The following is a 16059-nucleotide window of genomic DNA, read 5'->3' as shown; positions in this document are numbered from 1 at the left end:
TAAACTTTCTCCCCTCTCCTTCCTGTAGCAGCTGCAGTGGTCAGCCAAGCCCTTGCCCCATCCCTGACTTCCCTTGTGGTGCTGGAGTTCAGGAGAATGTCACCAGGCCATGCTTAGGGGAGGCCAGCGCCACATCCTTCCGTATCCTGACCCCTTTCTGTGTCTGCACAAGCCATTCTCCAGGAAGCAGTGTTTCCACCTCCTGTAATGGCAAAGGCTGCTCCCTTTTTGTGAAGGCTAATAATAAACATTTCAGAAGTGAATGTAGGAATTGTTTTGATTTTCTGTGGCGGGTAGCTTAGTGTAGATGGAGACTGTTGTGTTTCAACCAGTTACATTTTTCATAGAACATGATCACTGAAAAGGGAGGCTTTCATCTTAAGTGGTTTCCCAAAGTACACAAAAGATATTTAAAAAAATCTAAAAGTCTTTGCCTAGTAAGTCATCGTGGAAGCGATTAAATATGGTGAGAACAGAGCAGTTAATTAATGTTTATCTAAACAGTGTTGGGCTGTTCTAACCTCCCCTTCTCCCAGAGAATACCAGATTAGTTTATAACTAAAGTGGTTAAAATATAGGCGGCCTTTTTCTTTTGCTAACTGCTTAGATATCTGTATGTTGAGCCCCCATCCTGTCATCAGATAAGCACTGGCCCCCTCCCTCCACACAGCCAGGTTGGTGTTTTCTTAGATTCCGGGCCATCTGTGAAGCCTCTGCTTCCTGGCATTGATACTGTGGGTGAGGAACCAACTCTCCTCTGCCTTCAGGGTTCTTCTGGCTGGTCTAGTAATCAAATAGACCTGAGACAGGTTAGCAAGGGAAAATAACCAAATTTAATACATACATATGTATGGGAATCCCACATACATGAGAGAGTCAGAGACCCCCCATGCAGGAGAGGTTCAGAGACAGAAAGGGAACCTGGGTTTATAAGACATGCTGAGCTAGGGATGAGGGAAGGTGCCTTGGGGGCCTCAAAGGGTCCTTGCAGGATGATAAGAGCAGACCTTTGGTGAATAGAAGTTTGTCCTGCCCTTAGATAGGTCAAAAGAGGCTATCTCTGCCCTGGCTGTTGTGGCTCAGTTTGGTTGGGCATCATTCCTGTGCACTGAAATGTTGCTGATTCAATTCCCAGTCAGGGAACATGTCTCCGTTGCAGGAGGCAGCCCATCGATGTTCCACTCTCATATCAATGTTTCTCTCCCTCTCCCTTGGTCTCTCTCTAAATATCAATTAAAAATCTTTCCAAAAAGAGGTTATCTCTGATAATCTCTTATTATGGGAAGGCCCCTAATTCAAGTTCTAGGTAGCTAAGGGAGGGGCAGAAATTTCTCTTGAGCCCATGGCTAAAGTGGCTTTTAGCTCAAAACAATCTGCATACCACAGAAGCACATCTTGGGGTGACTTTTCCTGAACTCCCACAATATCAAAGACACACCAGTTCTTCCTTGGCACCATGCTTGGATATGACATCTGCACACCCATCGGCCTTCCCCAGCTCACCTTCTAGGCTGTCCTTTCTCTCCCTCTCAGCCTATCTTGCACACTGTTGCCAGATGAATTTAAGAACTCCATTTTCATCATATCATCGCTCTGTTTACAAATCTGTTTCCGACTTGTCTATCACATCAAATCAAATCTAAACCCTTCAGCCTTGGATCTAAGACTGACCTCACTGTTTCTAGCAAACCTCATTGCTCTCTGCTCCCCAGTTTCCCATCTATTCCAGTTGGGTCCTCTTAATACTGTACCTTCTCCAGTCTTGCTGTGTCACCCTATGCCTACACATTTGTACATGTATTTCTTATTCCCTTTTACTTTACCCCCTGAGGAGTCCCCAGGTATTTCCCCTTACTCACCAGAGCACTTGAAGGCAGTGCTATGCTATGATGTCATCTGGGAATGTTTGTAGTTTCACAGATGTGCTACTTGTCTCTTCAGCTAAATTCTCTCTTCAGCTGAATGGTGGGCTCCTCTGGGCAGGCCCCACCGTGCCTAAAGCAGCTGTTACACATGGGAAGAACTGTTTTTGAGTGTGCACTGTGCTGGGCAGCTTATCTCCTTCACTCTTCACCACAAGCCTCCACCTTTTCTTTTTTAAGATGATAACATTGATTGTAAGAGTTTAAGTAACTTGGCCTCTGGCTCCTAGCTCATGCCTTGCCTACTGCACCAAGCCATCTCAATGAATTGTTGCTCCTCTCACATGTAGGTGTAGCATGAGGGTAGGTGATAATAGTAGATTCACTTTTCTTTGAATAAATGTATTTATTATTTTCTGCTCCCTTTTTCTTTATTTTTTGAAAAGAGTATCCTTATTGAGAAGCAAAATAGTATTTTAACCATTTCCCCATGTAAGCAAGGTTCGATTTGAGCCAATTTGACTGACTTAACCATACAAATAGGAAAGGCCTTAATAATTTGAATGGACCGTTAGAAACCCAGTCTCTACATACAGGAGGCTTTGGCACTTCAAATGCTGAGTAGAAGTAGTAATATTGAGAAACCACTATTGTTAGGCTACCGTTCCTGTACCAGTCATCGTGCTTGGGGCTTAACGTTTTCTCACTTAATTCTCACTTACTGGCCTTACAATGTGAGGAAACTGAGACTCCTAGATGCTCAGGGACATTCCCACAGTCACACAGCCCAGTGGTAAAGTGAGGGTTCAAACCTAGCTCCAACATCCAGGCCCTCCACTCTGGGACATATAGCCTCGTTTCCTCAGGGTTGTACTCTTGGGTTGTTTTTCAAGAGCTGGGAGCTACCCTCTAATAAATCAGTAAAATAACTTGGGCTGCACATGACAACAATATGTCTCAGCCTTCTGAGGCAAGCCACCACAGCACTCTGCAGGTTGACGATGACCTTCCTCCCTCCGTGACTGGGCAACCTCTAGTTAAAGGACACAGTGGAGGAATATCTGCACCCTTCAATTGCTAGCCTTGGTCAGTGGGGTCTTACCCAACTTTCAGTTGCTCTGTGTTGTTGAGTCTTTCCCAATTAGTCGATAAAATGACCTACAAATTATATTTAGTAAGACACTGTACTGGATGCTTAGGGAGAGAGAAATAAACCAATGAATCAACCTGGCAGGAACTTGTAGTCTAACTGAAGAGGTGAGACCTATATATACACCTCGGTGCTAACGGGGCCAGGCTGGAGTGGAGAGGCAGTACTTGCTGTAAGAGCTCAGGGCAGCGAGAGACCTCTTACCTCAGGGCTGTTTGAACTGGGCCTTTAAAAATGGGTAGGATTTCTGAGGCAGAGAGAAAGGAAAGAACGTTCCTGGTTAAGGACGTGAACTGTGAATAAAGACACCGAGGGGCATGTCTTAAACAGTGTGTACGTGTTTTTATTGGAACATAGGATGGCGTGTGGGCAAAATTATTTGAAAGAAGGCTGGACATAGGTAGAAGCCACCTACGGGAGGCCTTGATGTCACTTGTCTGGGTTTTTTCTTGTGGGAAATCATCGAAGGTTTGAAAGTACTGATGGGAATGGTGTGGCAAGAGGATTATTAACCCACCAGTATTGTGCAATTTGGGTCAGAGGAGAGAGAAGTTCTAAGGCAGAGAGACCTAGGAGGCTGTTCGTTGGTGCAGATGCGGGAGGTGTCTGACTGAGGGTGGTGGCAGATGGGAGAAATTACAAGGGAACTATGTTACTGTCAACTGAATATTCTGAAGAAAGTGGTAAGTGAGGAGGAAGAAGCCAAAGATGGCTCAGGGAGGATGCTGCTACCATCGCCTGCTGTGGCAAAACGAGATGACAGTCTCATTTGGAGTAAAATCATTTACTAGCTTATTTGAATCTGTATGGCGTCTTATTCTTAGAGCAAAGTAATTATTTCCAAATTAACAAAAAGTGTTTTCTGTTAGGAAGTGTTCTGAGAACTACCTCCCTGGCAGTCATGAACTTACTGCACTAGGGTCTAACACAGGTCGATCCCAGAAAACTGCACTCGGGCTCGAGAGATGCAGCCCAGTTATAACTACTGAATTTACTGTTCACAGTGTGAGTTGAGGTGACTTACGGCATGTTTCATTTAACCCTAAAATTGGTGATGTTTTGATGAAAATTTTTCTTCAACCTGGGTCAAGATGGCTCAAGTCTTTATTATCTACTTCAGTAAGTAATGTTTTAACAACAACAACAAAAATCACCCTTTTTTTTTTTTCGGTCTTTACTTTCTTGGATTGTACTTGAATTTCAAAACGGGATGGTACATATTTTTATAGGTCTGCCGGCTAGGAGTGGTAACAAGATCTTCATGAGTTGTAAGTGCATTGAAGTAGAGCTTTGATGTAAATACCTGTAGACTGCCTGAAAATCTAGGAGATTAGGTGTGTAAATATTGTTTTGTTTTCTGAAATCAAACCTAAGGGTAAGAGAGAGAAACTTATTTCTTCTCCTGATTACTGTGTTTACTTGGTGTCTGTCTGTGAACTTAGAATTATAGAGATTGCAGCCTGCCACTCTGCCCACACATCTGCCGCCAAGACCCAGGGCGGCCACGTGTACATGTGGGGCCAGTGCCGGGGCCAGTCCGTGGTCCTGCCTCACCTCACCCACCTCTCCTGCACGGACGACGTGTTTGCCTGCTTTGCCACTCCCGCCGTCTCCTGGCGCCTCCTCTCTGTGGGTGAGCTGATCACTGTCCATTTGCGTGATCCTTGAAAACTAGGAAGAGAACTCTGGTGCTTTTGTTTTGATAGGAAGGACTTTGTTAGGTGCAGTATCATATAATTTATTTCCCTCTAATGGACTTATGTGAAAAGGAATTAGTTTGATTTCTTTTTTTTAAAAGTATCAGACACCAGCTCTACATACTGAAGTACTTTTATTTGACTGCTTTTTATTTTGACTGTGAAACTATGTCTTTTTTTTTTTAGCTAGTATATTTACCCAAATATTCAAAAATTTCACTTAGTGAGGCAGTTTTGGACTTTTCAGTTGTTGTTTTGCCAGATTTACAAGCAGATGTGTGTGAGGGTCTAGTCCTTAATGATTGCAGAGGTGCGAGTTCATAGTTAGGGGAAAAAGCATGGCTCGGTTGCCCAGTTATTTTGGAGAGCTAATGTTTTCATGAGTGCCCACAGAGCGATGCTGTATTGCAGCCTGCGTTTTCATTATGTCTGTAGCTAACTCTAGAAACACTGGTGTTGTCATTCTCGTAGAACCTGACGACCACCTCACAGTGGCTGAGGCACTGAAGAGGGAATTTGACAACCCTAACACTGCAGACCTGAAATTTCTGGTGGATGGAAAGTACATTTATGCACATAAAGTCCTTCTCAAAATTAGGTAAGGAATCATTTATTTGCTAACTCAAGGACTCTTCTGGGCACTTAATTATGAAACAGTGAGAGGCAGATTTTGTCCATATGAGCTTGCAGTGCAGCCTGGAGAAATGCATTGTACACAAAACAAGATACAGCAGAGGCCGGCGGCAGCAAGCGCTGGGGTGTGGTTCAGGGCGTGAGTACTCTAGGCTCCGGTACAGGACTTTACAGACAGCCTCGCCCTGGCCACAGGCAGCAGCCAGCTACCAGCAGGCGAGTGTTGTGTGCTGTTAGCACCACACCGATGGCTTCAGCACAAGTAAACCTCCTGGCTAGGAGCTGGGCTCAGCCGGGAAATCACGCTCCTCAGTCAGCTGTGAGGTACTGAACTTTCAGAGGCTTGAAAAAAGAGAAGATAAGGCTTTTCCACGGCAGTAGATCTAGGGTAAAGTTAACACAGATTTTTAAAAAATCAAATATTTTGATATATAAATTTTGAGCAATGAGCTGCATCCATTTAAAGTGTGCATTTGAGGAGCTTTGACATATGAGTACACCTGTGGAAGCATTGCCCCAAATCAAGATAGAGAACGTTCCTGTCACTCCTCAAACATCCCTCGTGCCTGGGGCACTGGGGCAGGCAGTTTTCTGTCACTATAGATTGGTTATCATTTTCTAGTTTATATAAATGGAATTATATAGTATGTATTCAGTTCTTGGTTTCTTTCTTTTAACGTAATGATTTTGAAAACCATCATGTTGTGTAACAGATATTTAAATCTTCCTACAGTAAATCACAAGCTCATTATAGCATTTTAGTCTCGAGTTCACCTCTTAGTAAGGTCAGGCTGTGCACCATTTGTTCACTCTTACTGTAGTCTATGAACCTTCATAAAGGGTGGGTGTGTGTTAGTGCTACGGCTGCTGTAACAAAGTACTACAAATGGCTTCAACAGCAGAAATTACTCTCTCCCAGTTCTGGAGGCTAGAAGTCAAAATCAAAGTATTCACAGGATGAGTTCCTCCCGAGGCTGTGAGGAAGAATCTGACCCATGAGTGTCCTAGCTTCTGGTGGGCTGCTGGCAATCTCTGGCACTCCTTGGCTTGTGGCAGCGTAACTCCAACCTTCACGTGGCGTTCTCCCTGTGTGTATGCTTGTCTGTGTCCAAATTCCCCCCGTTTTTATAAGGATACCAGTCATATTGGATTAGAGTGTACCCTAATAACCTCGTTTTAACTTGGTAACCTCTGTAAAGATGCTTTCTTCAAATACTGTTATATTCTGAGGTTAGGACTTCAACATATGAATTTTGAGACACAATTCAACCCATAACAGGAAGTGAAGAAACAAAATTACCCAGAGGTTATAAAACCCACCTGGTTTCCGTAACTGCTGCTCAGTGGACATGCTGTGGGAACTCTGCCAGGGAGGAAGCACTGTTTCCACCCATGTGGCTACAGGGGCAGCTCTACCGCAGGTTTGCATCTCCAGCCTTGCTGAATTAATGGGGGTTTGAAAACTGGCGAGCAGAGGAAGAGGGGCCAGGGCCAGGGCCTGAAGGTGTGGTGCTGTGCCTCCTTCCTGCTTGTTCGTCACCCCCTTGGAGCCCCCGAGGGGCGCACTCCTTGTGGCTACCTGCTCTTGCCCAGGTGCTAGGGCCTGATACGTTTTTTTTCCTTCAGGTGTGAGCATTTTCGTTCTTCACTGGAGGGCACCGAGGATGATACTGTAGAAATGAGTGAATTTTCATACCCCGTTTACCGCGCTTTCCTGGAGTACCTGTACACGGACAGCATCAGTCTCCCCCCCGAGGACGCAGTAGGTAACTAACTGCCCCCAGACTTTACCAAGAGATTGGCGAAGTGCTGGGTAACTTGGAAGGTGGCTTCTGTTGAGCCTAAGTCGGCGTCGCTGTGAGGGCAACTGCAGAAGGAGTGCTCTTTTTGTGATTTGAACCCAAACCCTTGTCCCTTGTTACTAACCATACAGAGGTTTACTGGATAGATATTTCAAGGAGAGACAGGAATTATCAAACCATCGCCACTGTGTAGCAGGTGCCGCTCTTGATCACTGTATGTCAGTATGTACATAACTTTTAGCTATCATGCCTGTTGCCCTCAAGATGTTTTCATTATAAAACTGATAAAATCCACATAATAAGCCCTGCTGGTCTCCATATCTGTGAATTTCCATCCCAGATGTCTTTGGGACAGACCACTGCAGTCTGGTGCATCCCATCCTGAAAGGAGTGCAGGGCATTCACCTGACAGTAAAAAAGCAACACAGTGTACCCATGGGCACAGAGTTCAAAACATACTGTTTCAGTTTGCAGCTGTCAGCAATACTGTTGGCCAATGGCACAGAAAAATTGAGCAATTACTTACATAAGGAACTAAAGAAAGAGTTCAATCCCCAGTGTTTTAAACATTCATAATATATGTATAAACCAGTAACCTTTTTCACCAGATCAGCATTTAATTTTACTCAAGTAAACAAAAGTATGATTTCTGAAGTTTTATAGTTTTCTTTCCTTTCTTGCACAAATGTTTCCGTGCCCATGCCCACTGTGTGCTACAGCTCCTCTTGGTGTCTGTGCGGAGACAGACCAAGGCCCTGCCCCTGTGCAGCTTGTATTCAGATGAGGAAGACCAGCCCTAAACAAATAAATACAAAAGATCAGTCAGGAGGGTCAAGGGAGGCCTCCGTTGGGGGTGCATTGAGCAGAGCCCTGGGGGAGTCACAGGGAATGGGCCATGCAGATACCCAAGGAAGAGCAGACAGTAAGTATAAAAGTCTGAGACAGGAACAAATTTAGCATGTGGAGGAAGGAGGAGGCCAGTGTGGATGGAGTGGACTGAGCAGGACTTATACTGGTAGGAACGGAGGAATTGAGAGCTGGGCAAGATCATGCATAACCTTGAAGGCCTTGGGGAAAAGCTTGAGTTTTATTCTTGGTGTGATGAAAAGCCTTGGAAGGTTTTGAGCATAGGGTTGTGTTATTTGGGATTTGCTTGAATTCTAACAGTAAAATGAAAAAGAAAAAAAAAAAACACCAAAAGCTTGGCTTAAACAAGATAGTTTCTCCCTCTCACACAGGGATACAGTGCAGGGCATTGCTACAGTGCAGGGCATTGCCCCTGTGCTCATGGTCCAAGACTGCACCTGCAGGACAGGTAGCAGGATGGAGGAAGGGACAGTGACGGGGGCAAAGGGCAGATACCCAGTATCTCTCAAGGAAGGAAGGGTCCTAGAACTTCTAGTCATTTCAAACTATGGATTGGAGCTGACCAAGGCCATAACCCACCCAGATGCATAGGAGGTTGGGGAAAGTGTGCTTATATCCAGGTCGCCACAGCTGTATGCGTGTGTAGTGGGGAAGCAACAAATAGCTTCTACCATAGGAGTGATGTGATTCGTTTTTAAAAGATCAGCAATTATAATGGTTCATGTGAGAGATTATGGTACCCTGGGTTAGGGTGGTGCAGCAGTGTTGGTGTTGAAGAGATCAGATTCTGGATATTTTAAAGGTGGAGCCGATTGGAATTGTCAATGGATGGATGCAGGTTATGAGGGAAAGAGAAGGATGGCTGCTCTGAGGTGCTTGGCCTGAGTGGCGGGGGTAATGAAAGTATCACTCACTAAGATGAAGAAGAGGGAGAGGTACTGCTCTTGAGTTTGAAAAGTCAAAGGAGTTTTAGCTGCTTTATTAGACATCCAAATGTCAGTTATTGGCCCACCCCTAATATTTGCAGGACCCTGGGTAAGAGTCCAAATTAAGTGCTATGTACCATACATCTAAAAACTTACATGTGAAGCTAACCAGATAAAATATGTTCAATCCTTATACATTGACAAGTATACTTTCATTGAGAACTGAAAGGCCAGGTTTAAGTTTTAGTTGGAATTTAGAGTTGTGGGACTCCTTGGAGTTCTGTGCTGGGACACACTGGCACGGGATGGACAGGCCTCTGGCCTCCAGCTTGCAGCTGGGTGCCTTTCTTTTCCCGCCACCAGCTACATCCTGCATCGCAAGGGGTATGTGGGCACCCCAACCTGCACGTCCAAGCTCTATCCACCCCCACCTTGGGCCACCCCTTGGGGCTGTGTGGCTGTGTACTGGTATCCTGGTTTGGAGGGGAGGAGAAATACCCACCCATGTGGCTTCTGGGCCAGTTAGGGGGGGAATCCCAGGGTACCAGACACCCAAAGTGAGGTCTAAGTAAGAATGAGAGCATGGCTCCTTGACCACACTTTTGGTGAGGGGTGTGCCTGGTGGAGGTACAGAGTGCGGCCTCCTGGGCAGGGACTCGGCAGGGTCATCTCTTAGGGCAGTTTTTGCGAGTCCACATCCATGTGAGTCTGAAGCTGGGGAGTGCACAGGGCTGTTAGTATGAGTTTGGGAGTTGTTGAGAACTGACCAATAACAACGGTGTCATTCACAAGTCTCAAGGTTTCAGTGTACTCCAATGGGCCATCGTCTTTTCGTTTGTAACTTTGTCAATGTTTGTCATGTTACAATGAAAGCAAGTTTCCAACCAAATTCTTCCACATGTACAAAACTCAGTAGCAGGCAGATATGAGAACAGTTAATGTAAGACTGATGAAATCCCAGTTCTGTCCACTAAGCCCTCTATGAAGTAGCTTGTTTGGAAGGTTAGCTTGAAGTAGATGTGACAATACTTTGGGAGCAGGGTTTAGCTAACCTTTTGATCAACCTAGGACCTGATGTAGACCTAGTGAATGTCCTACTCCAAGGGCATAGGGCTGCTTGAGGTCATGATGCCTGGACCCTGTTTGTGCAAAGGCAAAAAGACCTTCACAATATTTCAAGCCAAGCCACATATCCCGAACACTACTCACTTCACTAACAACAAATATTTTTAGCACTCTTTAATGAAGATTTAGGCAGCAGTATCTGAAGCTCCTGACAAGGGTCTTTCAAATGCTAACTGGCCATTCTTGACTAGAGTACTTCATAGTGTCCCATGGGGTAGATTAAAATTAACTTGCATGTGTATATCACTATATGTTGAATTACTTGAAAGTAGACGACAGATAATGTAACAGGAATCATCAACACTTATAAGATGGCATTTAAAACCACAGGGCTGGAATCACTTAGGGAAATAGATGCAATAAGAATCTGAGGATTGAACCGGTGGGGCACTCAAACATTTTGGAAGTCAGGAAAAATGGTCCAGCCAAGAGACTGAAGAGTAACTAAAAAGAAGAAAAACACAAGCAAGTAAAGTATTTCAAGAAAGGGAGCATCATCAACCACACGAAATTGTGTGTCATTCTTGAGTAAGATGTAACTGGAGAATAGCCCCTTGGACTTGGCATTGTGGAAGCCATTAGTGAAAACCCCAGGTGAGATGGCAGGAGTGGAGGGGATGGAGTTATGCCTGGAATGGCTTGAGATGAGAGTGGGAGCTCAGAAAATAGAGGCAGCAAGCAGACACGACTCTCCCCTGGAGGTCTGCTGTAGAGAGGAGCAGAGAATAGGGTAGGGTGATGAGAGGCAGACATGTACCCATGAAAGGTTTTTCTTTTTTCTCTTCTTCTTTAAAGAGATGACCACTGTTATAACATGTACATATGCTGATGGAATGACCCAGGAGCAGCACTGGTAATGCAGGTGGACAGATAATTAGAGGGGCACTTCTAAGAAACATATTAAAGCCATGTGCATTTTGCTTTTATTTTTCCACAGCTCCTTGTTTGTGTATTTTATTTGCTCAGTTCAGCTATGTTCTTAGGTAAATCCACCTGCTCAGAGTGTGTGAGCACAAGCCTGTTTACACAGCCTTCCCTAAGGATTATATTCAAAATAATGTCAAAATCATCTCTAAGGGTTGAGTGAGTTTAAATCAGGATACTTGAAGTCACTCCCCCTAATAAACATCTCTTTCCACCAGGACTGCTAGATTTGGCTACATTTTATAGAGAAAATCGTTTGAAAAAGCTCTGCCAGCAAACTATCAAGCAAGGAATCTGTGAGGAGAATGCCATTGCTCTGCTCTCTGCTGCTGTGAAGTACGATGCTCAGGTAAGAAAAGCGTTTTTTCAGTTAGCTTTCCTTCTGGAAAAAATAGGTAGATGTGTACTTCGTATCTTTACAGTAAGTAGATTAAATACTTAATGTAAACAAATGCAGTAAAGTGTCAGAAGAAATATTAGTGAATGTTTATATAACGTTAGGGTGGACCTCAAAGGCAGGAAACCATAAAGGAAAGGATTGATGGATTTGATTTTAAAAAGATAAAACCCTTTATACACCAAAAAATACCACAGAGAAAATTAGAAAGTAAATAATACACTTAGAAAATTTTTGCAACATATAATAAAGCAAGCTTACCATAGTTAATGTATAGTTCTTAAAAAGAAAAATAAAACACGAGCAGTTTGACTGAAAAAATAAACCAAATGGATTTACGAACAAATGAAAAATATAAATGAAAACATCTCTTACACGGGGCAGCATATTTTAGAAATACTACAGGCTCAGAACAGTGGGTGTCCTCCTAAAATGCTGATGAAAGTGCAAACTGGTGCAGTCATTCTGGGGCACAGTTTGGTATCATATGCATTAAAAGCTTTAAAGATGTAATTCTTTAAGAAATTCACATACAGAATTTGTCTTAAAGAAGTAATCATGCATTTGGACAAAGATTAACTTCAAAGATGTTTACCGCAGCATTGTTTATAATTTTGAAAAACTAGAAAAAGTCAGTGTGAGCCCTAGAGGATTGTTTCAACTATACAGAATGTTAATAATATGAAATTATGCAGCTATTCAAGATACATCATTAACTGAAAAACTATGGTCCTATTTTAATTTTATTTTTTAAAGTATAAATGGCTGAATTTAAAAAGACTAATTCTTTAGAAAAGAAAAAAAAGACTGAAAAATATAGTCAATGGTTATCTTTAAGTGGTGGGATTATGGATGATTTTCATTTCCTTATCTTTGTTTTTTTCTGAACTTTGTACAGTGAGCATGTATTGTTTTGCTAATAAAGAAAGGAAAGAAAACCTGTCTTAGAGCTAAATCTTTAGGAAACAGGCTATACTTCTTGGAGTCAATTTCCTTTTGGTATAAGGATATCCTCTCCCTTTGGTTAAAAAAAAACAGGGACATTTTAGTGGTGGGTGGAAAAAAGGTTATAACCTCTTTTCTGCTTATATAAATAATAATATGCTTATTAAAGAAAATTTGGAAAATAAAAAAATAAGGAAGTGACTCATCAACCAGAGAACATTAACATTTTCACATACTTCCTTCTGATCTTTTCCTAGATTACATTATGTATATATCTCTAAATACTAGATTTTTTTTTTCCTACTTAACGTTTTAAAAAGCCTTACTCATCTAGAAACACTCACAATTTAAAAGCATCGTGTGTTGGTCTTTTATCGAGGTAATGCGTTATTGGGCATTTACACCACACAAAATGGTTTCTGGCCAAAAAAAAAAAAAAATCAGTGTGCTTTTTCTAGTTTGTTGAAGTCATGGTGATAATACCGGACTCTGGTGGGGTACCTTGGATGGCAAGACAGTGGACACATAGTGTTTCCATCTGAACTAGGCTTAATTTCCAGGACTTACATACTCCCTATTATGTGAATTATTGGTATGGTTACCTTCCAGCCCTCTGTTTTCTAGAAAGTAAGCTCCTAGAGGAATGGCAACGACTTTGCTTTTCTCACAACCAAATCCCTAGTGCTTAGGATAGTGCCTGACACATATCAAGAAATGTTTGTTTAATGAATGTTTAACTTTGCCTATAGATGCACACTATATTTTACTATAGTCCATCTAACTAATAGTTGTACCTAAATTACTATAATAGACTACAAGTAAAATAGACCATATGTATACATAAATACAAGTTTTCATAAAGAACAGTGTATTTGCTGTCTTGTTTCACTTCAGTGTGGTGTAGGCAAAAATGGCATTTCTAAAAATTTAAGCAAGAGTCCATAATTTTAAATGGATATTGGTATATTCAGTATATATTAATGAAGCACATTTTTATGATGTCAAGTGTGTGTACGTTTGCTTGTTCTAGCACTTAGGGTTTACCTGGGACTGAGATGTCATATTGCCAGTGTGACTGTAGCAGCCTACGCAGCTGTTTAGGGGTGAAACAGATAGGTTTTTGTCATGTAGTTTGTTTCTTTACTTAAAGCATACAATGAATTTGATTGGCATGGCTCTTAGTGTTGCTAATTTTTGCCTGTGTTTTCATCTCTAGCATCTGCTATAATTTACATGTGTAATGTGTGTATGTGATTGCTTGGACATTATTTTTTTATAAATCAGTTTCAGCGAACAGAGCGGAAACTTTTCAGTTAATCTCTACCTGGCAGCATCTTGTCCTGAGTGAAGTAGCAGCAAAGCCCAGGGTCAAAGGCATATTGGAGTCTCTACAAGATGGCCTCGCTTTAGCTCTAATTTGTCTAGGGCCAAAAAAAGGAGTCCAGCCACCTTCATCCTGTCTCCAGTTTACAGATATAATCCAGAGAATTACTACAGGCCAGTTCTTTGGCCCAGAGTGTATTACAGTAAGGTAGAAACACCAGTCTGAGGAGGTCCTTTCAGGAGAGAGAAAGTCATGATTTCTTCAAAGCATTTTCCCATTTGAGATGCCTGCAGGTATGCAGGGTCTGATGAAACAGCCATCCCATCTTTTGTCTTCTTGTAAAGAAAAAAGAGCAGTGGCCTTTTACCCGGCATTACTGTGTTTTCTGACTTAAATTTTTTTCTCACAAACTCTTTACAGGTAGAAATATTTAAAGCCCCTAAGGGAATATAAAAGAGGAGTGTCATACTTTTAACAGATACTAAAAGTGGAATGAACAGTACACACACTCTCACTAGGAAAGGTACAGAATTCGGGCATGTAGGTGCCTATCTCTGGCGTTGGCTGGTGTGGAGGAACCTGAACGTTTTAGTCAGTCACATTTTACAGGGGTAGATTCATGTTAGCACTGTAGTTTTGTGTCTGTTCTTTAGGTAGTGCCGTACCGACGTGTCTTCCTGTTGGCTGTCAAATCCTTTCTCCTTGCCTGCGGGTTTCAGGAATTTTCACTGTGTTGCACTGCACTGGGAAACGGGGATTTGTTAAAACATCTTTTTGTTGTTATTCCTAGGACTTAGAAGAATTCTGCTTCAGGTTTTGCATAAACCATTTGACTGTAGTGACACAGACTTCAGGCTTTGCAGAAATGGACCATGATCTCCTGAAGAACTTTATCAGCAAAGCAAGCAGAGTTGGAGCCTTTAAAAATTGATCCTCACCTGCAGGAAAAGAATTTTAGCATTTCTGTTTTCCCTGCAAAAATACTGTAACTTCGTTTTAATAGTATTAACGATGAGCTCCATTTGGCTGAATACTTAGGGTCTGTCAGAAGAGGGATGGTTGTCAGTTTTCCCCATCTGCTGAAATCCAGACTGATATAGAAGGCATTAAATGCTCTGATCAGATGTGACTAAGCTGTAGGGAAAACAATTAAATGTCTTATTCACTGTTTCCTCTTTTGAGTGACTTAAGTGGGACACTTTTGGCATATTGGTCTAAGTACATGCTATTCTGGCCCAATGTTCGTTCTGCAACAGGCTGATATCGCATAGGTAGTGTGACAAGGAATGCTGTCACCACCACATTTCCAGCATCCAGCACAGTGCCTTGCATATAGTAGGCACTCAGTTAATTCATTATAAGTCTTAAGTATGCCCTGAGAACAGCTTTATTTGTGAGATACTGGATGAAGGAATAACTTGCACAAAAACAAATTTAAAACAGTGTATCTATTAAGGTTCTTCTTTTGGTGCATCATTCTGAGAAACAGCTAATTTAGAGCATTAATTAGAATTCACAAAAGGCCTTGGCAAATAAAAATTGTCAAAGGCCCAAGGGCTAACTTTAATTTTCTGTTTACTCTGAGTCATTGATTTCTCGTATGGGATTACTGAATATGAAGTACTATCTTTTAATGAATGTTATTTCTGGGCTCACCTGCCTTACATAATTGCATAATGTCCTTTGCTTTTATGTTGAGAGATTTGCCTCTGAAAATAAAAATGTTTGTGTTTTTCTTGTAATTGACTTTTATGTCACTTTAAATCAGGTCTCTCAATCTGGCACAGTATAATTATAAAGTACTAGCTGAAAAGGAACTAATCCTTACATTTCATACACAGCATTAATAAGAATGAGAGAAATTTATACTTTTTAGATCAAAACAAGTTACCCAATGCAAAAGAGAAACTGGAATGGGATATAAGATGTAGCATCAGATTCTCCTAGTATGTTTCACAGTATGATATTATGTAAAGAAAACTCTTGGAACTAGAAACCTTGTTCTGATACTGAACTGTCTGATAATAAAGTGCTTATTTGAGGACAATAGAACAGATGTGTGTTTTTTATTTATTAAAAATCCTTTTCAAATAGTTTATATTCGATATTATTTTGTATTATTCAGGTGTACAGCATAGTGGTTAGACAATCATATACTTTACAAAGTGTCCCCCCTGATATTTCCAGTACCCACTTGGCACCATACATAGTTATTATAATATTATTGACTATAATCCCTATGCTGTACTTAAGAAACAAAATTGCATCCTTATGTGTCTTAGATATACATAAATCCATGTGACATGAGCTTGTTTTTTAAAGCAGTTACTCAAATAAGGTATCATAGCAAAGCCCACTTAAAACATAAATGGTTATAAACAATTTACTGTTCACATTATTGCCTATG

General features: G+C 41.8%; 1 protein-coding gene across 1 annotated transcript in view; it reads left to right on the top strand.

Annotated features, from left to right (window-relative positions):
* Positions 1–15704, top strand: part of RCBTB2 (RCC1 and BTB domain containing protein 2) — a 36978-nt gene extending 21274 nt beyond the window's left edge. Inside the window, exons 8-12 of the mRNA XM_016205445.2 lie at positions 4455–4645; positions 5181–5307; positions 6969–7108; positions 11205–11335; positions 14443–15704. Of these exons, the coding sequence (XP_016060931.1) occupies positions 4455–4645; positions 5181–5307; positions 6969–7108; positions 11205–11335; positions 14443–14583 (730 nt within the window). The 3' untranslated portion in view covers positions 14584–15704. The remainder of the gene's footprint in view (positions 1–4454; positions 4646–5180; positions 5308–6968; positions 7109–11204; positions 11336–14442) is intronic.
* The last annotated feature ends 355 nt before the right edge of the window (positions 15705–16059 follow it).

This window comes from Miniopterus natalensis, chromosome 2 (assembly GCF_054644295.1).
Source record: "Miniopterus natalensis isolate mMinNat1 chromosome 2, mMinNat1.hap1, whole genome shotgun sequence".
Taxonomy (NCBI): Eukaryota; Metazoa; Chordata; class Mammalia; order Chiroptera; family Miniopteridae; genus Miniopterus; species Miniopterus natalensis.
The sequence above is the reverse complement of the archived record's forward strand: the minus strand, read 5'-3'. Positions and strand labels throughout refer to the sequence as shown.